We start from the raw sequence: 27931 nt of genomic DNA on the forward strand, positions 1-27931 counted from the left end.
CCATTCACTGCAACTTTATTGTCTTAATCGTGCATGTACTTCCAAATCCTACAAGACATATTAATGTTTAATTATTATGAATATCTAGAAAACAGACACTTCATAAGTTCACAAGTCAGCTGGGATAGGCTCCAGCATACCCCCGCCACCCTCATAAGGATAAGTGGTATGGAGCATGGATGGATGGAGAACTACCGTAGTTTGTAATATTACAAGTGTAATTTACGAGCTTTAATTTAATCAATATTATAAGAGAATAATAAATATGCTACTATTTTCTAGAAATCCATTTGCAATAATATCAAGTATGAAGGCGACTCCAAATTGTCCATAGGTATGAATGTGAGTGTGAATGGTTGTTTGTCTATATGTGCCCTGTGATTGGCTGGCGACCAGTCCAGGATGTACCCCGCCTCTCGCCCAAAGACAGCTGGGATAGGCTCCAGCTACCCCCGCGACCCTTGTGAGGAAAAAGCGGTAGAAAATGAATGAATGAATGAATAAAGTATGAAGGGAACATAGTAAAAGAGGGAAATAGATAATATAGTAAACTTTCCACATCAACCTGGCAGGCGTATCGGATGTTGAGGGAGCATGTATCACATGTTTGTCTTTTATGTCCACTGTGTATTTTTAACCGTGATGTTGCGGATTCAGCACGTCAGGACTGTTTGGCATGTGGTAGTCCAGAGACCGTTAAAGTTGGAGCCGTGGACGGTGTTAGTCATTCACTTGTCAAGAAGTAGCACTCTCAAGGTCGCTCTGATCAGGACCTGCACTCTCCGCTGTTTGCTGGCCCCGGCTGCTGCCAGCTGGAATACTGCAGGAGGAATTTCAGACGTTCCCTGCCGCCCATGCGTGTGTGCGGCCTCTCACCTCATCACTGAACCTGCTGCTGCTGTCTGATCCGGTCTAATGTGATTTGGAGCTGATTGAGGCGCTGCGAAACGGACCGTCTATTCAGTTCCAGCAGGATTGTTCCATTACGACCCAGGCTTGGGGGGGATGCCCTCTGCCATAGGACACAGCACACAGTGTTTGTTATTAATGATGATGATGATATGCTTGGTATTTTGGGATGCTCAGCAGCAGAACTGTAATTAGTTGTGTATAACGGTGAAAGATAAGCTAGTACAGTGCGGTAGTACAGTATGGTAGTATAGTATAGCTAGCATATAGACTAGTGTTACACGGAATACCTTACTGGTTTGTGCACATACTGCATACGTATAACATGGCGTGTTTATGTGTACTTTCCCAGTGAATTACCTCGTCTTCTCTCTCTTTATGAGCACTCCTCTGCAGCTGCACACTGAGCTCCAAGAAGGCCTGGTTCAAGCGGTCTATCTCCTCCTCCACCTGGAAGACAGCTATTTTAATGGATGCAACCCGGAGCAGGAGAGCTTCATGGATGAAGATGTGTTAGGAACGGCCATACCTCCACCGGAGTCCCATATGCTGGTAGGGATACAACAGTTACAGATGTTAGACGTCTTATATTGATTGCAGGTCAGTGAAACTTGATAATTGCATATCTCAAAGTAGAGTCATGTCGTGAACTACACCCGCCATGAATGACTATTCTTCCAGAACTAAAACTTGAAAGCACTGCAAATGGACTTCACTCTCATTTTCTACCCCCACTCCTGGACGCCCCGTTGGCTCAGACCTCCATTACCATTCTGCAAATTGACGTGTGTTTATTTGAATGAGTCCATTATCGTTAGTCCATGCAGGAACTTCGACAGTGTTTGAAAAGATGCTTAAACAAATCGATTTCAGCTCAAGGCTAAAACCATGGGCCCTTCCAAGAACCAATTCAAGTAAAACGGTAGACCTAAGGACATTTTATACGTAATAGGGACCTTTTTGGTACCCATCCACACCTGGATTTCTAACAACAAAAATAAAATCCTAAAAACTTCCTTTAAAGGATCCGTGCTAATAACTTTCAATGGTCAAAATTAACCACGTGTGCCTCGATTAATCTTCTGGGTGGACAGTACCATCAAAAGTAAACTTTGATGTACTTTAGAGTCGCCAGAGTACAGCCTGTATAGCAATACATAATTTCATTCTTTAATTTAATTCTTTGGATGCTGGTGTGGGGTCTTTTGTGATCTCTTGGATGAGTCGTCGCGGCACCTTTGGGGTCATTTTGGTTGGCCGGCCGCTCCTGGCGAGGTTCACCACCGTTCCATGTTTTCGCCATTTGTTAAGTCAATTTAACAAGCAGGCCACAGTAGACAATAGTAGACGATAGTAGACGATACTAGATAATAGTAGACGATAGTAGACAATAGTAGACGATAATAGATGATAGTAGACAATAATAGATTATAGTAGATGATAGACGATAGTAGACAATAGTAGATGACAGTAGACGATAGACGATAGTAGACGATAGTAGACGATAGTAGATGATAGTAGATGATAGTTGACGATAGTAGACGATAGACGATAGTAGATGATAGTTGACGATAGACGATAGTAGATGATAGTAAACGATAGTAGACAATAGTAGACTATAGCAGACGGTAGACGACGGTAGACGACAGTAGACGATAGTAGACGATAGTAGATGATAGTAGACGACAGTAAACCATAGTAGACGACAGTAAACGATAATAGACGATAGTAGACAATAGTAGACGATAGTAGATAATAGTAGACGATAGACAATGGTAGACGATAGTAGACAATAGTAGACGATAGTGGACGATGGACGATACTAGACGATAGTAGATGATAGTAGATTATAGTAGACGATAGACCTCAGTAGACGATAGTAGACAATAGTAGACAATAGTAGACGATAGTAGACAATAGACAACACCCACATTGACTAACATTTAATATCAATATATCAATATATTTGATGATCATTTAATGGTGGAAAAAATAAGCAATAAGGAAGGGGCAAACACGTTTGTATATAAGTATATCCAAGGTTTATAGTCGTCGTATATTTGCTGGCGCGTGCCTCTTCGCTGTCATCTGTATGAAACAGAATATATGATCACAAACTAATAAACGAACTAATAAATGAACTCCAGCAATTACCGGCAGGCGTTGTGCACATAATGTTGACACAGCAAAAGTGTTTCCATCAGCATTAAAGTGTCCTGCCGTTATTTGTCAAACAAACCAAGCGTCTCCTCCTCCCGCCCTCTGGGCTTTTGGAAATGTTCACAGCGGGCACCAGCGTCCACTTTTCAGCCGCTTTACTTTCAAATAGATACTTTAATTGCACCCGCGGGGAAATTGGTTTGCAGCGTAATCACAGCGCAATTTATCCGAGTATCACAATCCACCAATTGACAGCCACGAGCAAACACACACAGTGATAAACATATAAATACTGCATATGAATAGATTTCATCAGCGGGGGTCCATTGGTTGTGTGTTGGGAGTTGGGGGACTGTTTCGCACTCGACCATGAAGGCTGAAAACAACAATTAGAATGTACAACTGATGAACGCTGATACAATTCGCCTGGAAAAGCAACAAAGCAAAACAAGCCCTAACAAGCACGGATTATAAAACAAACAACCAATTAAGGACCCTGTGGTGTAATATGCTTGACTTCTTACAATTATTTTTCAATACTCCTTATGCTGTAGCCAATGAGTCCAATGGGCTCTTTGTAGCTCCTCATGGAAGTATTGGAAACAAAAATAATAATAAGTGTGTGCATCTTGTATACACGCCATTGTACGCCATAAGCTATGGTCATCTAAGGTCACGGTTGGGTTCATTTTGGGTATAACAAAAAAAAAGCAAAACATGAAACTGCTTAAAAACACACAAAAAAAATGTCCAAAAAGAACAATTTGTTACGCTGGGTGGCACTAGTGCCATGTGTTGAGGACCCCAGAGCACAGACCAAGGAAAATTTAAAGGAAAATAGTATTTAATAATACAGAGGAGGAAAAACAAAGTACAACAAAAGACGTACAAACAAAAGAGTACAAGTAGTAAATAAGGATCACAAAGTGGCTCAACTAGACAGTAGGCAGCAGAAATACGAGTTACAGGAAAGAGAGACAAAAGGTCAGGCGCAAAAATGAAGCGTGCAACGTGCAGGCAGGACAAGGCAGCGGTTTTAAGAAGGCCTAACGGCTGATGGGCAACAGGTGTGCAAACCAGGAGAGCAAGGCAGGAGTCTGCTGCAAGACAGAAAAGAGACAGGGGGCAGCAGACCAAAACAAGTGCAGACACAATTGCCACTTTGATGTGTACATTGAAAATGCTAAAGAAAACATCAGTATATTGTACTGCAGTAGAGTAATAGCTGACAAATTAGTGTAATATTTAGTGATATAGGCTGCACGTTGGACGAGTGGTTAGCGCGCAGACCTTTGCATGTTTGCACCTTTGAATGTTACATGTTTGCATGTTCTCCCCGTGCATGCATGGGTTTTCTCCAGATACTCGGGTTTCCTCCCACATTCCAAAAAAACATGCTAGGTTCATTAGCGACTCCAAACAGTCCATAGGTATGAATGTGAGTGTGAATGGTTGTTTGTCTATATGTGCCCTGTGATTTGGCTGGCCACCAGTCCAGGGTGTACCCAGCCTCTCGCCCGAAGACAGCTGGGATAGGCTTCATAGGCTCCAGCACCGATAAGCGGTAGAAAATGAATGAATGAATATCTCATTAGCAACAACAAAGAACAAGCTGAGGGCAGAAAATGGCCCCAGGGCCGACACGTGGACACCCCTGCTTTACAGTGTTCCTTAAAGTTACTGAAAATACTTAATAGTTGCAGCATGGAGAACCGCGCTCATCTCTACTGAACAATGGAGGCACGCTGCTTCCATCTTATCTTTTCCATTTTATCTTTATCTTTAAAGAGGTGAAATGTTCAGAAAATAGGGGCAACGCACTTTGACCTCGGGGCCAGAAGGCAGGGGGCCTGGCGGGCACGGAGCTGAGGAGGGACACCGGGGTCCGAGTCACCACCGCAGGTTGCAGACGTCCTATACGCCGTCGCTCGGATATTCTATTAGGCAGACCGCCCCTCGCTTGATATCGTTATCGGCAGAAATAATGATATCAATATGAAAGAATATCTAATTTTTATGTAAATATTGAACATCCCGAACCACAACTAATTACGTTGCCCCAGACTGTCGCTTACCTGTCTCTCTGTCCTCAGATGGCTTTGCACCAAGCCTTCCAATGAGCTGCTCTAACATTGAATATCTGTATTTTTCCAGCCTGAAAGACAAAGCCCAAGGTGTTATTTTGTTAACAGGTAGAAACGTTGAGGTTGGCCCTTCCAAATGCACCTTGCAGCCAAGACCTGCTCAGTAAGGTGTGCTGCTTTGGGAACGCTTGTGTTGAGAAATTCCTCTCCCAGTGCGCCGTGCTGGTGAGAGAAGATGCAATCACATGATGTAGCGTGAAGACTTTGGAATGCCACCTACGCACCTCTGCTGTGCTCTGCGTGAAAGACATGTTGAATAGCTGCAGGCTCAGAGCTGATATGGCCTCGTGAAGCGCTTGCATGAAGCTCTGGGCTCTCAGTCCTGGATTAAGAAGATAATATGCTGTGTATTCCCAAGATGATTGACACAGCTGTGAAGGCTCACCTGATGACGCTACGTGGGCCATGGATAGAAGGATGGTGCCGATAAAATGCCCGATGTGTTCCAGCTTATCCTCTTTCAGATAGAGGACTTGATGACTGGCGTCAAAATAAAAGTCCCCCGAGCAATGCGACAGCAGACTGTTATCGCAGCACCAACGCGGGACGGACTTGGCCGGCATGAGGAGCACAGAGGGGAACACGGAGGAGCATTTTTCAAGGAGCTCCATCACCCGGCAACCAAACAGGAAGACGGCAGAGTGGCGAGGTGAGAGGCTGTCGAGGGCGCTTGGAATAAGCCGCACGTCAGCGTTCTCCTGGGATGACTCACCGATCACTGTGGGAAGACGGAGAATACATTTATTCCGACTTCTTGTGTGGATTTAGTCTTTCTACTTGTGTACCGTTAGGGAGAGTTTGCCCAGGAGGGGCTGTGGGGAAATTTTGGAAGGGCTCCTGGATCTCTTGTAGAGTCTTGCATAGGGGGGTAATGCAGACTAGCTTGGCTAGGTCCACGTCACTTAGATGAGGCTCTGTGCCGTGTGAATGGCCTAAGGGGAGCAACACACAGGACATGATGAACCATGGAGCACATTGGTTTGAAAGTGGATACAAATCAAATAAAGTTATCCCGGGCTGCACGGTGATCGAGTGGTTAGCGTGCAGACCTCACAGCTAGGAGACCTGAGTTCAATCCCACCCTCAGCCATCTCTGTGTGGAGTTTGCATGTTCTCCCTGTGCATCGTGGGTTTTTGTCCGGGTATTCTGTTTTTTCTCCCACATTCCAAAAGCATGCTAGGTTAACCCCAGCTGGGATAGGCTCCAGTACCCCCGGCGACCCTCATGAGGACAAGCAGTAGAAAATGAATGAATGAATAAAGTTATCCCTCCTTTATCACGATTAACTGGTTCCAGGCCTGACCGTGATGAGTCACAAAGTAGGATTCATAATTTAGAAATCGAACATTTTCATAGACCCCAAAAAGCTAATTGATGACCTTCCAACTACGGTTAAGAGTTCTAAGAGGTCACAAAAGACCCCACAGCAACATCCAAAGAACTTCAGGCCCAACTTGCCTCAGTTAAGGTAAGTGTTCATGACGGTAACGGCCCGCATGGCAGAGTTCCAAGATAAAAAACACTGCTGAACAAAAAGGACATTAAGATTCCTCTCGGAAAACTTTTAGTTTCTTGATCCCCGAGACCTTTGGGAAAATACCGTACTCTGTGGTCTGATGAAGTGTGATGGTGTTGAGCTGTTTTGCTGCCTCGGGACCTGTATGACTTGCTGTGATAAATGGAACCATGAATTCCGTCATTTACCAAAAAATCCTGAAGGAGAATGTCAGGCCATCGGTTTGTGACCTCAAGCTGAAACCAACTTTGGGTTGTGCAGCAGGACAATGACTCAAAACATACCAGCAAGTGCGCCTCTGAATGGCTGAAGAAAAACAAAAAGACTTTGGAGTGGCCGAGTCAAAGTCCTGACCTGCCAGTTTGTTTTGTTTTTTTCTCCCTTAAAAAGAAAAAGTTTCATTGAAAACAGCATTTAGTGTTAGTTCGAAGATAAGTAAGTGAGGATAAGCGGTATAGAAAATGGACGGATGGACATGTTGTCATTGACTAATATGTTGATTTTTTTGATGATGTGACCAATATGCAAAAAAATGAGAAAGATAGTTCATTTTGCCATTTTTACTCCTAAATGTGCTTAATTTGGGCAAATATATAATAATAATTTGCTTAAATATACATAGTTTTTGATTAATAGGCTGTATTGTATCACAAAAAAGCATGATTTACAAAACACAATATAGTGAAGTCGTGACTACTAGTGACTTTTCTACTCCTTGCAATTTGTTACATTTTGCCAAAAAAAAGCTCAGATTCAAACTGTGAGAAAAGTCTTACGCTCTTATATACATGTTCCTACCTGGGGCTTCCATTTCGGTCAAATCCACTGATGGATCCTGTAGATGAACGTTCAAAATAAGTGAAATGTACTCTCCAATACTCAACAAAGTGCATATCTTACCCGTAGTGCTGGTGTGGTACTGGTGTCACTGGTGTTGACACCAGCATGCCTCACTGGTGCTTCCCTGGCACGAGGAGGTTGCAGATCCCGGGTCTGCCAAGTGCTTCCATTGAGCTTATCCAGCAGTGCCTCCACTGACCTGAGAACAGTTCCCAGTACTGCTGCGGAGTCCCCGGCTGGTTGGTCGGATTGAAGAGTGGGAAATATGTGACTCAAGACTAAAAGGTGCATTTCCGTGTAAAATTAAACCTGTTTATATTTTAATTATCAAACGAAAAATATGCCTTCAGTTTAAATGATGTCCCACTGTTAGCTTTGATGATGCTAACTAAAGTTTCATAAGTTCAAATCCTAAACAAAGTCAATAAGGATATTCATAAAAACATTGTTATTTGTGTATTTTTGCTGAAAAGTACTTTTACCTTGTTCATATATCCTTTTTTCAGAGCTGTTGTATGGATTGTCCCTCATCGCGGTCTGGGATGCTAGCATCTCTTTTAGCAGACTTAGCTTCTTGCCATCCATATTCTCAAAGACGTGCTTGAAAACACAAGTTTTTCAAAAACACAAGTTTTTCAAAACACACATAAATCTATTCCGGATGTCCCAATCCGATGACATTGAAAATCAGCCTGATATCAGCAAAAAAAACTATATGCCGCGTGCATAAAGAAGTAAATGGGTGAGTTTGCCTCATGCTCACTGCTAAGTACCATTGTACTAAGTATTATGATTGGTGTTGATATCAGACCAATGTGAATATGAACCAACCTTCAAGGCTGCAATATCGGCACCTAGGCATCCCTATCATCTATTATTGATGAATGAGTAGAAAAAAACACACTGCATTACCTGTAGTGCTTCAACCTGTTGGCAGATATTCCGATAAAACTCCTGTGTGTCCTTGCGATGCCGAGCCAGCTGCGAGGCCACGTGAAGGTTCTGGTCCTCCAGTTTGTCGTACAAAGTCTTTACATTGAACTCCTCCAAATCAAAGCGCTCCGACACCATTCCTACATGGGCAGATTGTGCTAATAGTCACCTGTCGTTTTAGCTTTTTTTAAAACTCATCAGTCGTGAACTCACCTCCCTTAGAAAGGACAGACTCCTCGCCTTCTGCTCCCTCCGCTACACCTCTGCTACCTGCACACAACCTTGAATAAACACAAACAAAAGCCAATCAATGACTGTTTGGGGTCTTTATTTGTATTCCAAAATGGCATACCTGTCTCCAGTGCAAATGCACACCAGATGAGGGGGGTTACCGAGACTGCGCCACTTGGGCTTTGTCCTCCACTGACCACAGACCAGCTTCGCCTTGCTGGGCCAAAGCACCACCACGGTAGTGGTCACCACCACAACCAGCACTAACAGTAGACTTAGGAGGCCTAAACACAGTAACAGTATACAGACAGTATACTATAATGGAGGCTAGCACACTGACTCAATACAAGACCTGTATCTGAAATGGCTGTTTTTATGGGTATGGTGAAGTTGGGATAACCAGGGGTTTTACCAGGGGTAAAACAGAGTGTACTGTTGAGGTGGAGGCATGAGAGGCAGGGAGGACATTCAATATTAATATGATTTATAAAGTAGTACCTTGGCGTACAAGTGTACAAAGTAACAAGTGTTTTTTTCTCAGATGATTTTTTTGCTTTGAACTGCAAGGTAATATTTTAGTTACCGGCAAGCAGAAGCCGAAGATGTTTTTTGGGGGGTTGGTGTCAATGTGACAAAAGCACACACAGCACTCAATGTGTAAAGGCATTAAAGGCTGCAAGGGAACTTATTAGCATTATTATTGTTATTTATTCGTGTTTGTGCTTGATGTGTTTGTCATGTTTGTCAAAGATGGCAGAATAAAAGATGCATGTTGAAAGACTCGCAGTGTCACGTCGTTGAAGCTGTCACACTAAAAAAAAGTGTGTGGAAAAGGGGGTTTGTGTGTGTATGTCTCTGTATTGCGAAGTATTCGGTTCTACTGTACTTGGGCACTGTAAACTACTGACTCTTCTCCAGTTTTTCAGCACTGACCTGTGATCACTCCCCAATCCGGGAGGAGGTTTAGTCGATGCTGCGTGACAACTCCGAACCTGACAAGCTGTGTCGGGGTCATGGGCTGAAAGGTGGCGGCCCGCGGGTCGCACTCTGTCCCATCCTCGCTCACCACCGCCACCAAACTCCAATGTGGGACAGCGCTGTCTATGAATGCATATTTTCCCGTTTGGGAGAAGACATGGGCAAACCTGACAGAAGGACAAATGAATGCTATAGCACGTATAACAGCACTTGAATCTCTGTTCTTGCAGTGCTTCACCAAGTGTTATTGAGATTTGACTGCTTCATGAGTGTCTGAAGACGTCTGAAGACCCCAAAGTCCCAGCTGGGGTTACTGTTGAACAAGTGGTCTTTATCGTAGACGGGGAAGTGGCTGAGATTGCGATCTGGAGGGCCCAGAATGAATAAGCAAGCAAGCACACTAGAAATAATGAATATTAAATGAAGCCAGATGGGATACCTGTGTGATTTATGGTTAGACGGAAAATTAGCATGTCACCAGTGGACAGGCAGGCCACTGGGTTTGGGATTCGAGGTAGTAGTAACTCCTGGGGATCTCCAGTGCTTCTCTTCTTTCTATTTGTCGGAGCTGAGATGTCTAATGATTCTGAAAAGAATCTTCAGAATTATTTTCCTGTAAATGATCTTAGACGGAGACAGTCTTATCACCTGAGAGAAACAGCTCAATGTCCTGTTTTCGTGTAGGAATCCAACCAAATACTCCTTGAGAGTCAAACTCAACCAAATGGATCTTCCTAATGTCCTGTGCATGGCGATCTGGTCCTACAATGTCCAATAATGTCTGGAGAGAAAAAAAGATACTATGACAAGGGGATGAGAGGATGGGGAGGATGGGAGAGGATGGGGAGGATGGGAGAGGATGGGGAGGATGGGAGAGGATGGGAGAGGATGGGGAAGATGGGAGAGGATGGGAGAGGATGGGAGAGGATGGGGAAGATGGGAGAGGATGGGAGGGGATGGGAGAGGATGGGAGAAGAGCTCCATCTGTGCTTCCAAGGCCCAAGTCTGTAATGTCTTGACTTCAGGGTTAATCCCCTTATTTTCTCTATTTTATTTCCTCCTATGCATAAATAAGATTCAGGCTGTAGTTTCGCTTGCTTACCCTTAAAGGGCTAGCACATCACATCAGTCATGTGCTGACAGAAGGCTGTGTGGCTTTTTCAACAGGACAAGGCCTCAGTCAACAATGGCCGCCTGAATAATGTCCCTTGATGACATTTGGGGATGGATGGCGAGAGAGGTTTACAAACATGGACATCAGTACCAGACAGGGGTTGCCCAAACCAGTTTTTGAGGTGATTAACAAGAATAGTGCAGGGTCCTTTTTCGAAAAGTGTATTTCTATTTTCGAGACTCTGGTCTTTTTGAGTTATGGTCTTACGTTTTTGATCAGCTGATGAACAGCCCACGTATGTTTAATGGTTGCAATAAATTGTTTACTCTAAAAATGGTCTCTGGCTTCTGCATTCTACAGCTATACTTAGAGCCTCCTTAAAGCAATATCTAAATTCTTGCAATAGTTTAGCTGGCCTTTTGATCAGGAGTGTATTTGTACTGAGGCAAGTTAAGAGACCCTGCAACGGATGACCAAGATATTGATCAATGTGTTTTGTATTTTGTAATGTCGTGTTTAGACTGTTTACCTGATGGAGACATATTATGGCTGCACTCATAATACCATTTGGAGCATTTATTCAATAACAGGAAACGTCAGTGAAAGCAGACATTAGCTGAGGCCAAACTGATGGGGGGGGGGGGAGGGGGGCAGTAACTTGGGAGAAATAAATAAATAAAAAAGCTAATTTTAGTGCAAAACGATTTGATTTGTTGTTCTGACAGAGAGTGAGTAAACAGAATCAGTTGAGTGGAAAACTCCACAAAATATGCGGCAGAAAATCAGTTTTTGGGGGATTGGGGGGTTAATTGTATCGTGTTCTCTGAGGAGAGGCTGACTGCATTAAAAACCTGCAGGTTAAGCAGCTTGTGCATAATACTGCAGACACACATAACTCCGAGTATAACCTCCTAGCAGAGATAATTATGAGGTAAAAAGTTGGATTCTCCCGCTCAATATTGGCCCATTTCCGTGAAAATGCATGTGAACGGTGCTAGCCGATAAATACCTTTCAACTGGAAGACATCTGGTTTACCGACTGCTCTCTCACTTGGAGCCCGCTGCATGATACCTGGACCCTGGAGTTGTCCTAACGTTTCCCCTATAATACGGCTCCACAGGCCAATGCTACCAATACTACTATAAATAATTTGGAAAATGTGATCGGAGCATCCCTAGTGAAAAGGATTGTTTTAAAATCTCACCTTGGTCCACAATGTGCCGTCTTTTTCTCTAACACTGAGAATCAGATGCCCATCTGGGGAGAAGTGGGATGAAAGCTGTGGCATTTTGGAGAGGCAGGAAGGGCCGCACAGCTCCTCGGCCGACACGTATCGCTGACAGTGGCAGCTAAGGGATTGGGATTAGGCAGATAAAGCGTCATTACTTTTACAGACTGTAGAGTGAAATTAAAAAAAAAAAACAACTTACATCCCCATCTCCACATCCAGGGTTCCTCCATGCGGTCCGCAGGTTACATTACAGGAATGAAGGGAAGGTGATACACACTCTCTGGATGCTGCAAGACGAACCTGCCCTGCAGCACACCGCCGATTCATCTGAGGCATGCACACATAAGATATATGCTATCCATACATTGCTGGGATTTATTTTGTCTCTTTCTGTGAAGAAAAAAAAAGACTACTGACCTCAGGCTGGCAGTCCAACTCGCTGTCAGAAGCAGAGCTTTTGAAGTCCAGCTCATTATAAAAGATGAAGCCCGTTCTGCACAAGCATGAACCATCTGAGTGCTGAAAGGCACGGTTTTTGCCAATGCAGGCACATGATGAAGAACCTCGGGAGACAATATATGACAACACAGCTCTAAAAGCGCTCAGTGTAGGTGAAAGTATTGGGTCAGGCCTCCTGAATAGAACGTATCGACCTGAATATCGTACAGTGTTGTTTTGTTGGTCAGGCCAATTGGTCTTTTTCTGCAGGCATTCTGCCACACGCTCTTGGACTGTTGTCCATGCTGTGCCAAAGTCTTGTTCTTTGCCTTCGCCCTGCCTAATCTGACAGTAAAATAAGATTTTCTTGCCGTGGATTTTCTTCAAAATATTTTTCCAAAATTTATATTTTTACCTGGGTGAGTACGTGGGTCACTTTTTCATTTTAGACAGATCAATTCTTTGTGTTTTCTCGAAACAGTTTGGGCCCTTTGAGTTAAGGTGGTGTGGAATCTGGTATTCTGACATCAGCCTCATTTGTTGGCATCGTAGTGGCATATTTTGCTACTCACAACAGAGCAATAAAAAAAGAATAAAACCTGGTGTTGATGTGGACGAGCTGCCACAAGGGAAGCAGGCTGTGTGGCCATGCAGGTGGTTGAACGTGTCCGCCGGACATGGGTGACAGTCTTGGAGCTTCTCGGCATGGGTGGCGTTGCCAAAGGAGCCAGGGGGGCAGGGTGTTGGTCGTATGGACCCAGAGGGGCACACATACCCCCGAGGGCAGGGGTTACTCTTGTAGTTGTCTGTGCCTATGCATTCAAATAGAAAGAAAATATGGAAAATATTAGAATTAATCTTATTTGCAGCGTACCGTATCGCAGTACAACGTACCATTCCACTTTGTGTTTGAATACGATTTATTATTAATCAATATGTATGCATATTTAAGCATTTTTTATGAATGTTTGCCTATATTAAGCATTTTCAAGGAAAAACAATAAGTGAACTAAAATACAAATATAAGGCATTCAGAAGAGGCATTCAAAGACACTGAACAATATGTAGTAGTCCACACTGGTCACTTGGTGTCAGTAATGTTACGGTGAGACATACAAACAACGTTTATTGCAGGTTTGAATGATGTCACGGCTGCACGGCGATCGAGTGGTTAGCGCGCAGACCACACAGCTAGGAGACCTGAATTCAATCCCACCCTCGGCTATGGAGTTTGCATGTTCTCCCCGTGCATGAGTGGGTTTCCTCCCCATTCCAAAAACATGCTAGGTTCATTGGCGACTCCAAATTGTCCATAGGTATGAATGTGAGTGTGAATGGTTGTTTGTCTATATGTGCCCTGTGATTGGCTGGCCACCAGTCCAGGGTGTACCCCGCCTCTTGCTCAAAGACAGCTGGGATAGGCTCCAGCACCCCCCGTGAGGATAAGCGGTAGAAAATGAATGAATGAATGATGGCAGAAGAACAAACCCTAATATAAACATGGGCTACTGTTGCTGCTCAACTCCTGACCCCAACATCATTTAATATCCCTACCGAACACGTTTATAGCGACACACAGAAGCACAAGTCTTAAATACCATATTCTCTATTATTATGTCTACTACATTGTAGAATAAAAGTGTAAAGTTGTTGTTATTTGTGTCTAGGGCACTCTAATATGTGTGAGGTTATGTGTGTAACCTCTCTTTGGATGGATATACCTGGGGGGCAGAAATATCCCTGTGGGCATGACAGGCATTGCACGACAGCCGATAGGTCGGGACGATATGTGCCCTCCTCACATACTCTGCAGCAGAAGCTTTTGGACCCTCTAAGCCCAGTGGTGTTGACAGGCTTTAAGCCTCCATCGCAGGACTTCATTGAAGAGCTATTGGGGGGGCAGTAGTAGGGATATGGACAGCTGTGGAAAGCAGTAGGAAAGTTATTTATAGAACTTTTCACCATGCCTGACAGCTTTGTTATAACGGGTGGCCACAGATTTTCACTTGGCCTGCTAAACGTCATGCAAACAATACTCTATATTCCATTCACTTGAACTAGACCGGTCCTAGTTGATGCTTAGCAGAGGGCAACAGCGAGGCATACATGGAAGATGGGTTAAATGGGTCAAACAAACGTCATTCAGGGCTAACTTCCAAATACACAAACCTCATTATCTGAACCGTTGGCATGGTTTAACGAGAGAATACAACATTCTAACCACATTTATAGGTCAGAAAAATGGACAAATCTTAATATGTGCCCTTTAAAAGAAAGAGTTCAATATTTGTGGGAGGCTATGTGTGAATATCAAATAAAAGCAGTCAAAATGTGCCGACTCATGTCACTCATGTAACTCTTCATTATGTAATTGAGTAGCTTCCTCATGCAATATCTATATCAAATTTTAAATTGCTTCCGATGCCCTCACACATACCCCCCCCCACACACACACACCAAAAGGATGTGCACTCACAGTTGTTGAGGGAGATTGTAAGAGTGCGACCCCTCGGTACAAACATAACCTGCTGGACAGATTTGAGGCTCAGCAGTCTGGGCTTGGCAGTATGAGCCGGCTCTGCACAGCTTCTCTGAGGCTGAACCTTGACAGTAAGCAACAACTATTTAGTGCAGGATGTCATTATGGACCTTGCAGGGGATTTGGAGACACAATATTGTCATGAAACCGACCTGAGGGGCATTCATAAGAGGCCCTGCAGGGTATGCCCTCTACATTGGGCTGCCCGGTAGCCTGAGGGTCTGGGCAGAAGGTCCCCCCAGCACAAGGCTCACATTGACTGGGATCAGCAGCGCCAGGAAGGGTCCTCTTAGTGCCTGCTGGGCATAAGATGGGGGTTCCAGAACCACTGCACCAAAATCCAGGTGGGCATAGCGTGCTGGTGTAGTCTGCAAGTCCTAGAAAGGGAGAAAAACTGCACGATTATATTCACTTCATCATTGTTTATGAGAATATCTATATGCAGTGACATTATTTAAGACGTTTATTATGAACACAGAGAACCAGGGGGAGCATCATCAAAAAGATATGACAACAATATGGCTTCCATTTTAGAAGATTAGCGTGTGAGGCTGCTTCGATAAAAGTTTTCTATTACAAAAATCCAACCACTCAATCATCAGCATAGCCCCAAGTGATATGAGCTTTAAATTTAAGGCCTTCCATCATATTCGAACTCCTCCGCTCTTATCTCCAACACAGGCTCAGGCAGGAGTATAATAGCGTGCATACATAGTGAAATTAACACAACCTGGAAAGTCGGTTTGCTTTGAAATGTCTTTGAGTAATGTCAGACAGGAGACAGGAGCAATGCTATGCAGCGCTGTGCTCATATTTTACACCTCATTACAAGATATAGCGCACCAATCACCCTTTTAATTAACATTATGAGTACTGTTCGTGCAGCGACGCGTTAATCAGGGAGGGCTTATTGTGTGGCACCTGTACGGTTGCAATGGGATCCAGGAGGGCAGGGAAGGCACTTGTCTTTACTGCCAGCTCCGGTGGAGGCTCCATAGGTGAACACGGGACAAGGCTTGGGTCCCCTCCATCCATTAATGTCACTTCCAGGCAAACCGTCACAGTAATGACCAGCAGGGCACAGACGAGGCTCTGGCTCTCCTGTAAACAAACACAAGGGTGGACTTTTACACAGTACAGTACATAGGGAGGGGGTAGAGGAAAAAATAAATTGATGAATGAATGATGGATGGAGACTATTTCATGGCACATTTGTTACATACTGTACGCTGCAACCAAGTTGAAAAATTGATTTCATTATGTCATTGATCACTTGTAAGCACTGCCTGGATGAGCCAAAGCCTGTTTATGATTCCAAAACAGAGCTCCTGTGGCTGTCAGCCAGTTTTTTTTTTTCTGTCCCGCATTCTGAGGGCCGCACTGACGCCAATTAACTGCATGTTAGCATGGCAGGCCAGCAAAAGCCGACAATGCTTTCCAGGGAAAAGGGATTACAAACCACGCTTTAATGGCTGATGCTAATTTAATAAACTGCATGCATTCATTTTCATTATCATTACATTACATTTGCATTTCACAGCATCCGCCAAAAAAGCGTGTTCGTACCAGGCTGACACCAGTGCCGTGGTGGACATGCTGCACAGTCCTGCACGCTGGCACCGCCTGGGTAGCTTCTGATGGTGTTTTCCGGACACAAGACGGCCTTTTCTGTTCCTTCAGGGCAGTAGAACCCTGAAAAAAAGAATTGAGGTACTGAACTATCATCATCAATATTGGCTGATGCAAAAAGGGCGTCTATGCATTAGATCAGTGTGGGACGCAAAAGTGGCTCACAGTCAAGAATTACATAATATATTTAATGGTGGAGTAGAGCTTGAGGGGGGGCTACATAGCACATCCATATAAGGAAGCCCAGCGATCTGTGACGTCACAAACCACCAATGTTAGAACGCCGTCTCAAACCGAGCGTTTAGAGCCGTCTCAAATGTTTTTTAAGGCTAACTTCCAAAATGCGCAAACCTCCTGATCTGAACCTTTGGCATGGTTTAACACAATAATACAATATTCTAACTACATTTATAGGTCAGAAAAGTGTAAAAAGCATAATGGGCCCCTTTATGTTTGAAGCAAATGTTAAAATATTTTTGTATTTTCAAGCACAAACGTGGAAAAATGAAGTAAAAGACCAACATAAGGCATTCAGAAGACACAGTCAAAGACGTGACGATGATACATAGCATTCTACACTGTTAACTAGGTGTCAGCTACTAATGAGACAAAAAGTGTCATCCAATATTGGAAGTTAAAATAAACAACAACAAAGAACTCTCCAAATGATACATGTGAAAGTCTATATTATGTCTTATTTATGTCTAGATTTTTTCTTATATCAACCATAGTGGGCATACAAGTGTAACAGTGACTGTAGGGGTGCTATTTCAATTATACGGGGCTCTAATAATGTTTAAAAACATATTTAGAAGGTCTTTCGGTGCTCTAACTCCGAAAATCACTTTACTGTTTAAATGAAGAATCATACTTCCATGAATCCAAATTCATTCATCCCGGTCGGATGTGGAACCAATTATTTTCTGGGCTATAAATCACTCCGGAGTATAAGTCGCACAAGGCCAAAAATGCATCATTTGGTAGAAAAAAACATACATAAGTCATAAGCATCAGCATTTTTGGTGGGTAATTTATTTTCCAAACTACTTGACCAAAACAGACATTACGTCCTCTTGGAAGGAAAGTTCTAACAATAAAAGAATAGAGAACAGGCTGAATAGGGGTAAGATATGCTAACACAATGCTTATTCAGCTACACAAAAAATATAAACATGAACAGAAAAGGTATCCAGTGTTTATGTAACATAAACAGTTTTTTCATTTATAAGTCGCTCTGGAGTATAAGTCACAGGAACAGCCAACCTATGAAAAAAACTGTGACTTATAGTCCGGAAAATACGATAATCCCGATTATTGAGGCATTGCTATGTTACGACTGTCATGTGTTTGTTGTTTTCGTTGGGCTGATTTGCTTTGAGTATGTCCAGGTTTGCGTCTTCCATTTTTTCTGTCTGTGTCAGAGGACAGCGGCTGCTGGTTGGCTGCATCAGAGGGCTGCGCACCATAAAGGACAAACAGGGATGCATTCAGGGAACAGGACTTCCCATCCCGTTCTCCTCTGTGGTTACAGCTTTTGTTTTCAACTTTCTTGTTCTGCACAGCACAAAAAGTTGTCAGAATGGCCATTTATTTCTGTTTGTTAGGACCTGGTCCTTAAAGGAAATGATAAATTAGCTGGCGTTTACGTCTATAAAAGTGGGCCACCACTTAATGACACAGGAAAACGTGGGTGCTCGGATAAGACCGGCTGCATAAAAGTCTGTTTAGTCTTTGCTCTGTACCTGGTGGACACGGTCCAGCACACTGCACGCCCCACTGACACAGCGTTAGGTCAGGTATTGATCCCTGGGGGGTCATTTCAGCACTCCCGTAAAGACAAAGGTACCCGTCAGCACATGCACCTTGTATCCTGCCAGCTCTGTATGGAAAGGAAAAACTGAATTTACTACACACAAGTTAATGTCTTCATTAAAATCATTTTGAAAATTAAAAATATAAAAATAAAAATTAAAATATATAAATTTTTACAATAAAATAAAATCATTTTGAAAATGTTACAAGTAATGTATTTAGTTGTAATTTTATATATTTCATCTTTTGAATTCATCATGTTTGCTTCAGCATTTGTTTTTGAGCTGATTGCAAATACTCAGTGGTAAATATATAGTCATTTATATCGGCACAATGTTTTTGTATTGTAAGAAATGATGTTCTTGTAGAGTATATAACAATGTTCTTATTTCATATAATGGCCAATATATTGCTTATCGATCATCAACATTTTTCAGTCACACTAATGGTATCTGCCCCAAATATCCGAGGCTTTATCACAACCCCCAACTACATCTTCAAATACAATGTCTTGGGACGCACATTAATTGCCAAATATTTGCCTTTGGAGGTAGTATCACAGCTAAAACTCGCCGTCGTGTTGAAAGTAACTAATATTTCCTGAGTTGCACCATCTGCTGATGCATGTAATGAGTTCATTCATTGCAGTGTCACTGAGGCCAAGTGTACAACAAAGGTGTATAAATAAAAGCAAGGTCTTCTGTGCTGGCTCACGGTGTTACAAGAAACTGATGGCAAGGAGTTGTGTGTAGGGAACCTTGAGAACAGCACAGTGAGCGTAAGCAAATCCTGATTATTTCCCTGTTGGCAGCTTCGTCCTTGCATGAGTGCCAACAGTTACGTCTGCGCTCACGTCTGCGAGCATGAACCACCTGACCTCATGCGAGTGTGACAGGTGCACACGCACACAGCTGACTGCACAAGGGCTGTGATGCATGATGGGCTGTACCTGCAGAACCTCCCTGGGGGGCAGGGTAAACACTCTTTATCCCCCTGTAGTCCCCCCTTGTTTGGGTCAGTGTAAGATCCATTTGGACACGGGCGAGGCACCATGGTACCTGGCAGGAGATTGGCATCAAGACGCATATTTCACCATTGTATGGAATTGTTTGAGAACCTGCTGGGCAGAATGAGTGCGGTGGGCAGAGTCGAGGCTCTCCTACGATGGCGTCCTCACAAAAGAAGCCAGGTCGACAGGGGATGCAGCGGTCTGCGCCTTGCTGTGGCTGGAACTCCCCCGCGGGACACGGACGGGCCACAGCGGAACCTTGCGGGCAGTAGTGGCCCTTAATAGACAGCAAGGAGGGCATGGAATTCCCCAAGGAAAGGCATGATTAGTACACCAACATAGGACGAATTATGGTGCTAATTACCATAAGGCTGATCAATAAAGCACCTGTCCATCAACTCAGAAATCTGCAATCCATGTAATAGCAATGAGCTATTTTCAGAGAAAAAAAACATAACAAATAATGAATCGCAAAGATGGGGGGATCCACTTTGTATGATCAGTGGTGCTATTAGTTTCACAAGATGGAACGCAAAAGATGGGGGTAGATTTCGACTAAAATATACATAAATATGCAGAAAAATAGAGAAGCACTGGGGATGATGGCCTGAGGGCACTTGGTGATGAGACGTCACTGCATTATTTGGTGACAGTTCATGATAATAATAATAATAATACATTATTTGTATTGCACATTTCAGCAAAGTGCTGTAAAGCAAAAAACAAAGAAAAAAGTTTGATTAGATATAATAATGCCGAAAAAAAGTATGAAAAAAATAGATATAATAAAGAGCAGTGCGATCACTTTAGTAAACATATAAACAATATTTTAGCATACAATTTTAGCAAACAACAACCGTTGTCCTTTGGAAGAGCTTTGGAAGGAACCAACTGAGGTTCAGGTTCTTCGAATGATTAAAAATGATTAAAAAAAGATTAAAAGTGATACAGACAAATAAGGAATTTTGTGTGAATAAAGTAAAAAAGACATGACATGAAAAGCCATACTTTGGGACACGCCAAGGTGTAAGGAGCGGTTGAAGAGAATTCCAAAGGGCAGTAGAAACCGGCGGCACAGGGTCCGCTTGGCTTGGAGAGACCTTCAGTAGCGCAATAGTGACCTGGAGGACAAGTCAAGCAGCTCTCCAGTGACACGCCTCCTTTGGAAGACCAACAGAGGGAATAAATTGCTTTAATAAACTCGAACGGCCCTGAACTATCAAAGTGCATCCCACGTTGGTGAGGCTGCAGCAACAAACAAACGGCTATTTTTTACCAGTGCTGTTGCGGACAGAGCCGAGAGGGCAAGGAATTGGGGCGAGACACCCCGCCGGGCAGAAGTGACCTGCGGGGCAGGGCCCATTCTTAGGGAAGTTAGCTGTGCTCTGTGGAGCTGGTCCCGCGGCTCCACCTTGGCAGAAATAGCCTTGCAGACAAGAACCTATAGACAGAATCCAAAGGCATGATAAATCATTCTCTCGATGTGTTTACCCACTATTCCTTTATGAGACCACTTCACCAAATAAAAGGGCTAAAAATGAAGACACCTTGTGGGGATGGCGCTCCATATGTGCTACAGTAGAGTCCAGGGGGGCAGGCTGTGCAGACAGAGCGGGAGTGTGCACCTGTCTGGTTGTTGAAAGTCCCTAAAGGGCAAGGTTGAGGCAGAGCGGTTCCAACAGGACAAAAATGACCTACAAAAAGAGGACATGAAATGTAGATCCAGTGCATACGGCATCTTGCCAATAGCGTACTTGCTCACCAAGTGTGCAGAGGGCAGGCTCCAGTGTGGCTGGGAAGGAGCACATCATTCCTCTCGGGCATACAATGCACTCGGATGCTCCAGGAGCTGGATTGTACGTGCCTGGCTCACATGGCAGTGCTCTGGCTGAGCCAACAGGACAGCTGTAGCCGGCAGGGCACTGGTAGCCATGAGAACCGTCGGATGGGGTGGGGCTGGGGCTTCCGCCCAGGCAAACGTAGCTTGTGGCGGAAGCAGACACAAATACGATACTCTGTGTTTGAGTGGGATTTGAGTGAAGTTTTTCAGCAGCAAGCAGCATATAATGCATCCTCACCCAGACCTCCGCCAAGGCCAGATGCATCAATACATACATCATACATACATATACATCTATATATATCTTCAGTCAAAATCATTGACCGGCAGTCAGGTCGTGAAAAGTAAACCCAAATAATGATAAGATAAAATAAATGTTAAAATTCTAATGAGAAACCTGTGTTAACATTGATGAACTACTGTGTTGCATATTACTTTTATAGTTATTACACAACCTACTATAAGACTTGACTTGTACTCAACAAAACAGCCACTGTTACTTTAAGGTGTTGAACTCAATCACCGCAAAACTTGGCATGGGCCTTTAGGGGACTGATGAGCACATGTTTGACTGAGCAACTAGGTGACAACCAGTGTATGGGCGCCTACGACTGATCTACATAAAAAAAACAAAAAATTTACCTAGAGTGTGTGTGACATACTGCTTTTAGCATGCATAATAGAGCTAAATGTTTATATATGTGTCTACCTATGAAAACGGCTTAAAATGCTGCTATGCTAATGTTAACCTGCTAGCAATCTTAACTTGCTAACATTGGCATGGTAACACCAGTCGTGCTAAGTGTATCTTTCTACCATGAAAACAGCTACAAATGCTAGTATGTTAGCATGCCAGCAATGCTAACATGTTAACATTAGCATAATAACACCGACCATGATAGCGCAATGTACTGGGACGCCTAAATGTCCCACATGAGTTGAGAATATTGACTTCGGCTGATAAATACGGAAGTACAAAAGCGTTTCATCCAAATCCATTCACAACTTTTCAAGTTATTTTGAACACAAACTGATAAATGCTGGCAAAAACATAACGTCCGTGCTTCTCTTGGTGGAGTTAACAAGGAGTTAACAAGGAGAAAAACTGAATAGACTTCTTCAACAATCACAAAGCTGAGATGCAGGCTGCTTTTCTTTAAATATATCTAACTTTCTAGCATATCTACATGGGTTGCCCTGTCCATCCTTTGATTTTTCAGTATGCAGTCCTCTATGAAATAAGTTGGTACACTCCTGCTTTAAGGCAGAGGGCCAAGCGAGAACGCTTTGCATCACATTTGCATTTGACAGAAACAGAAATCCATTTCCATTTTTTTCAGCAAAACAACTCCCTCCATTGCTGCTTTTTAAGGTTAGAGGCAAGTAGTCATGAATAATTTCAGTGTAAATCATGTAGGAGGGCGACCAAATACACGGACGTCCTTCCCTGGGTGACAGGAAAACAGGACATTGAGAAGTTGTTTACCCGGCATGACAAGGAATAGCGTCAGAGAGCTCTGTACTCCCAGGTTTATCACAAAACCGTCCAGGGCGGCAGGGGGGACAGTCCTCAACTCTCTTTAGACCTCGAGAGATGGATAGAGAGCCTGCGGGGCACGGAATTGGATTTTTGGTTCCAGCAGGGCAATAGTGGCCAGAGGGACAAAGATGGCTTTTGGTTGAATTACTCTGAGGGAAGAGAAGAAGCATTTTAGCATATTATTGATGTAGCAGAGAGCACAAAATGACAATTTCAAATAATGTGCATGCTGGCATCCCTTCCTGAAAATGCTTGTATTGTCGTACATGTACTGTATAGTGCATAAGTGGACGAGAAGAGACATTTCTGCTCAGTCCTGGAGACAAAATTAGATTTGAATCTGAGGCTGTGCAAATGGAAAAACATCAAATATTGTCAAGGGACTTGGGACCATTTTCCTGAAATGCTGTCATTTTTGGTTGTAAACAAAGCTGACATTTCATTTGACGGTATAATTAGATGAAAGGTAATGACACGGAAATTGAAAGGGGTCATCATGGCGAGGATGGAGATTAGAAATGTTTTTTTTTTCCTCAGGATACATGTAAATGAAATGGACTATAAATATCAACCATAATTATCCATTCCATCCATTCCGAGTATTCATTCACAACACCTGAAACTCAGAAGAGTTTGAGCCTGTCGATCCAGTAGGACAGTAATATCCAGACTCACACGGTCCCGTAGGTTGTGATAACCCAGGCTGGGAACAAAACATTCCTGCAGTAAATAGCAGCAGAATGCAAGTTAAAACAGAAAAACACTAAATGCTGCCCACAATTCCCACAAGTATCTCATTTAGATACCGTATTTTCACTCCAAAAATGTGTCATGTCACTCCAAAACTGTTCTTGAAGAAGACACATTTAACATGTGACATGACACATCCTGGTGTGTGGAAACAGCCATATTTTTACATCAAAACCCCCATCTTTGCTGTCACAAATGAATTAAAGGAGGTGAAAATCATATGTGTATTCGTTTAGGCAGCTGACTGACACAGCAGTGACAATCTCCAAGTGTCGCAATTAAACAACATATCACATTTCTCAATTCACACAGGTGTCATATCATTATAGCTGCACATTATTTACAGACATGTTACAACACATTTCATTATTTCTGTATCATTCCATTTGTGTGACTAACCGTGTCACAAGATCGACCCAATGTACTATTTTGGCCCATATGGGGCGCCAATAAAAACAATCAATGAAATTTGCTAACAAACCATATTACAGTACACGCTGAAATGCTACAAAACATGTATCAACACTTACCAGCAGGGCAGAGTAGGCAGGCATCAAGACTGGAGGCCCCAAGCTGGTTTTGGACGGTACCAGCTGGACAGGGGAAGCCCTGTCCTTGTGTCATTCCTGGGGGGCAGTAGTATCCAGTGGGACACAATGTCAGCTGCACGGTTCCTTCGACTGGAGCCCAGGACAAAAACAACACAATGCAACATAGTGTAAACATAATGCTGTAATTGCAGCTGGGGCTTTAATCACCTGATCTGCATAGAGGAGGCCTGTTATTTGGAATCAGGCCATAATTACACAGAGGCGTATGATTCGGTATATCACTTCATTTTTTCCTCAAAAATAGTTTATTTTTTGTTGATATTTGTATATTATTTTTATATTAACTATTATATTAAATATTTTACAGCTGTTTTTTTCTTAATTGAATTTAATTTGGGACGAGTGGTTAGCATGCACGCCACACAGCAAGGAGACCGGAGTTCGATTCCACCCTCTGTGTGGAGTTTGCATATTCTCTCCGTGCATGCACGGGTTTTCTTACAGGTACTCCGGTTTCCTCCCCCATTCCAAAAACATGCTAGGTTAATTGGTGACTCCAAATTGCCCATAGGTATGAATGTGGGTGGGAATGGTTGTTTGTCTATATGTGCCCTGTGATTGGCTGGCCACCAGTCCAGAGTGTACCCCACCTCTCACCCCAAGGCAGCTGGGATAGGCTCCAGCACCCCGCGACCCTCATTTGGATAAGCGGTAGAAAATGAATGAATGAATGAATTTAATTTGAACTTTTAAATTTTGTTCTCGTTACTATGAATTTATTCCCACCATATTTTGTCTTTTTTATCATATTATACATTTTTCCTGCAATCACATTTTTCAAAAATTACAACTTTATTTTTCATTTTGTTTGTTTCTCATATTACTTCTTTAAAAAATAATATAAAATAAAATAAACATAAAATATGTAATCATATAAATACATATAAAGAACATGTTATATATATATATATATATATAATCTAATTTTTTCCTGATACTACGACATTATTCTCGTAAGATTCTCCATAGATTTTTTTTCCTCCTGATACAGTATTTTGATTCTTTACTTAGATTACTGTTGTTTTGCTGTTTTTCTTTAACGTTTTGTTGTTAAATTAAGTTAAAAAAAGCCATGGGCAGCACCACTGAAATAAAGGCATTAATTGAGCGTTTACCAGGAATGTATGGAGTCTGGAAAGACTGTTAACAGACAATATCATTGTGTTTGTGTGTTTATTTTTCCACTAGACGATGCATATGATGACGCACCCCCACCTTGACAGTAGTATCCTGCGGTACACTCAGTACAGTTGCTCAGATGGGAGTTCCCCGCACTGGAGGTAAATGTTCCAGCAGGACAGGGAATGGGCGTTGGTGTTCCACCAGGGCAGAAGAACCCAGCGGGACACACAGTCTCATCTACTCTGCCTGAACCCCAGCCACAATAAAACCCTGCCCGGCAGGCACCTAGACCACAATAGGGGATAAGTCATGGTACTCACTTGAACAACAGTGATGCTCAAACATGAGGTCATTGTATGCACCTGCTTTAAGTCCCTGTTGGCAGAACACCCCCGGAGGGCAGAGTGACCCGCTACTGTTGTCAGTGGGGTTGGGGACCGAGGCCCCCGCTAGGCAAAGATATCCAGCAGTGCACCGTCCAGACGGCTCCACTAAACCTTCAGAGCCACAGAAGTGACCTGCAGGGCACACTGAGCACTCACCTGTAAACACGAAGAGACTGGCAGCTTTAACGACAGTCCTGAGAGTAAACACGCTAGCTGCCAGGTCACATCCATCAACAGCGGCCCTTTAACTCACATGCACAAATACCGATGACTACGAGAAACCTAGGACCCATGACACAAAATGTCTGGACGAGGCTTGAAAATGACAAAATGACTGCCTAATAAGATGCAGTTCCCGCCCCTCCTCCACTTATTATTATTATTGTATAGTATATTATATTATTATTATTATTTTGTACAAAAAATGTGTGTTGGTTTTCCTACATTTTGGTTGTCAACTGGAATGAATTAATAACAAAAACTAAAGGACCACAAAAGTTGCTGGGTGACTCTGCTTCATCAACATCAACATCATCTTAAAATTAGCAACATAACTCTTCCTCCGTTGCTAACAACGTTTGAGACCCTGAGACTGGTATATGTGAGTGACAGGAAAAAAAAGCTCTGACTCATGAGAGGTAATTTTGGTACGAGCTGTTGGTTTATGTGTATAAATCTCTGGATCTCAAAGAGATGTTGTCTTGTGTTGGGGTCAAGTCAAGTCGTACCTTCAGAGGTAAGACCCTGACTGGGGCCATATGTGCCTCTGGGGCAAGGGACCGGACGACCGTCTGCTCTCTCCCTGGGACAGAAGAAGCCAGCTGGGCAGGGCAGAGGGCTGGAGAGCCCTGAAAAGCTCCCCCTGGTGGAGCTCCATCTGTGGGTCTCGCAGTGGAAGCCAGCAGGGCATCGACTACACTCCGTCTGGCCTGATAAATCTTGGTAGAAGCCTGAAAATAGATGAACTTCAGAGAGAGAGTGAAAAGATACTGCTGGGAAAACTGACGTCATTACCAGGAGGGCAAGTCTTGCAGTCGTCTTTGCCTTTTCCTCCTGTCTCATTCCGGAAGGAGCCAGCCGGGCAGGGTAAGGGAACGCTGCTGCCCTCTGCACAGTAATAGCCTGCTGGACATACACCGCCAGCTACACTCGATATTGGTGCAGCCGTCTGAGAGCCGTCCAGACAGTAGAAGCCTGGGGCAAAAAAGTGTTTATCCCACAGTTTGTAAAAGAACTGCATAGAAACTCTATGTGACATTGCATGTCATTATTCAGACTAATTAACACATTACCAGGAAGGCATGGTCCGGAGACCGCTGAGAGGCCTGCCTCTGAGCAGTAGAAGCCTGGGCTGCAACTGCGACACTGAGATTCATCCACCAGTCCGGTTCGCTGACTGTCAAGAGATGTTCAGTTTTATCGATGGGGCTTCGGAAGACATGCTTGCATGCACACACTCAACAAAAATACAAATAAAATAAAATACAAATAAAATACCTTTTCTCTATACACAAACATTACCTACTGTCGCTCCCTCAAATCTGCACTTATAATGCATCCACCTCACAGGTGTGACACATCAAGATGGACCGTGTACAGGTATCCCTCACCATCACATTAATAAATCATGCTGTTTTTTGAATATGGTTTAGTATTCTAAAAATATGCTTAACGGAGCAAATTGTACTTATGTTATCCCTAAATTAATTAGCATTTTTATTCAGCATCTTGATGTGAGGTGGATGAAATATAAAGTATAAATGCTGACTAACATTTACACAGATTGGGGGAAAACATCTGGAGTTACAGTATATTATTAATATTATTCATATTTCTTCCCTTGGGTTTAATAACAGTATCACTATTTCAGGCATTTGACAGAAAAATAACATAATATAGAGTTCTCACAAATGTTCACCCTTTTATGTGTCAAGAGTAGAAAGTTAGCTTATGCAAACACTGTAGCTAAAACAAACTTAGACTATAAGAGACTTAGAACCATGGTAGGTTCTGCACCTGAATGTTCCCTTGGGGCATGGTCGAGGTACAAAAGTCCCCACAGAGCAAAAAAAGCCAGCAGGGCACAAGAAGCCGGTTTGATTGTCCATTGGGGATGGTTCAGACGCTCCCCCAACACAAACATACCCTGCAGCACACAGGCCACTGGGAAAAGTCCTCCCTTTCGAAAAAAACAAAA

At 43.2% G+C, this 27931-nt stretch overlaps 1 protein-coding gene across 1 annotated transcript; it reads right to left on the reverse strand.

Annotated features, from left to right (window-relative positions):
* Positions 1 to 34: 34 nt before the first annotated feature.
* LOC131134579 (uncharacterized) lies at positions 35 to 27920 on the reverse strand. The gene is made up of 43 exons (XM_058080022.2): positions 27751 to 27920; positions 27027 to 27130; positions 26749 to 26928; positions 26463 to 26684; positions 25711 to 25890; positions 25442 to 25633; positions 24146 to 24295; positions 23482 to 23585; positions 22812 to 23014; positions 21248 to 21468; positions 21033 to 21179; positions 20762 to 20926; positions 20494 to 20645; positions 19594 to 19762; positions 19426 to 19534; positions 18407 to 18543; positions 16602 to 16727; positions 15957 to 16136; positions 15188 to 15412; positions 14973 to 15099; positions 14218 to 14417; positions 13096 to 13308; positions 12476 to 12621; positions 12258 to 12385; positions 12032 to 12176; positions 10361 to 10493; positions 10152 to 10298; positions 9951 to 10077; positions 9668 to 9879; positions 8856 to 9018; positions 8717 to 8784; positions 8483 to 8643; positions 8053 to 8170; positions 7631 to 7806; positions 7529 to 7565; positions 5999 to 6145; positions 5599 to 5931; positions 5438 to 5535; positions 5296 to 5375; positions 5145 to 5224; positions 1439 to 1458; positions 1270 to 1359; positions 35 to 1012 (listed from the first exon to the last, which is right to left on the reverse strand). Exons 1-43 carry the CDS (start codon positions 27840 to 27842, stop codon positions 881 to 883), a joined length of 6339 nt encoding a protein of 2112 aa, XP_057936005.2. The 5' UTR covers positions 27843 to 27920; the 3' UTR covers positions 35 to 880.
* Between the last annotated feature and the right edge of the window lie 11 nt (positions 27921 to 27931).

This window comes from Doryrhamphus excisus, linkage group LG8 (assembly GCF_037039965.1).
Source record: "Doryrhamphus excisus strain RoL-2023G ecotype Guam linkage group LG8, RoL_Dexc_Guam_v1.1, whole genome shotgun sequence".
NCBI classification, from domain to species: domain Eukaryota; kingdom Metazoa; phylum Chordata; class Actinopteri; order Syngnathiformes; family Syngnathidae; genus Doryrhamphus; species Doryrhamphus excisus.

What these genes read in the sequence shown, in the direction of transcription:
- LOC131134579 (XM_058080022.2), bottom strand. Translation starts at nt 27,842, where the DNA reads ATGGACAATCAAACCGGCTTCTTGTGCCCTGCTGGCTTTTTTTGCTCT. An exon ending in GGGATATTTCTGCCCCCCAG is followed by an intron (nt 13,309 to 14,217) that starts GTATATCCATCC and finishes TTGAATGCATAG; the next exon opens with GCACAGACAACTACAAGAGT. An exon ending in GTCTGTCCTTTCTAAGGGAG is followed by an intron (nt 8,644 to 8,716) that starts GTGAGTTCACGA and finishes CTGCCCATGTAG; the next exon opens with GAATGGTGTCGGAGCGCTTT.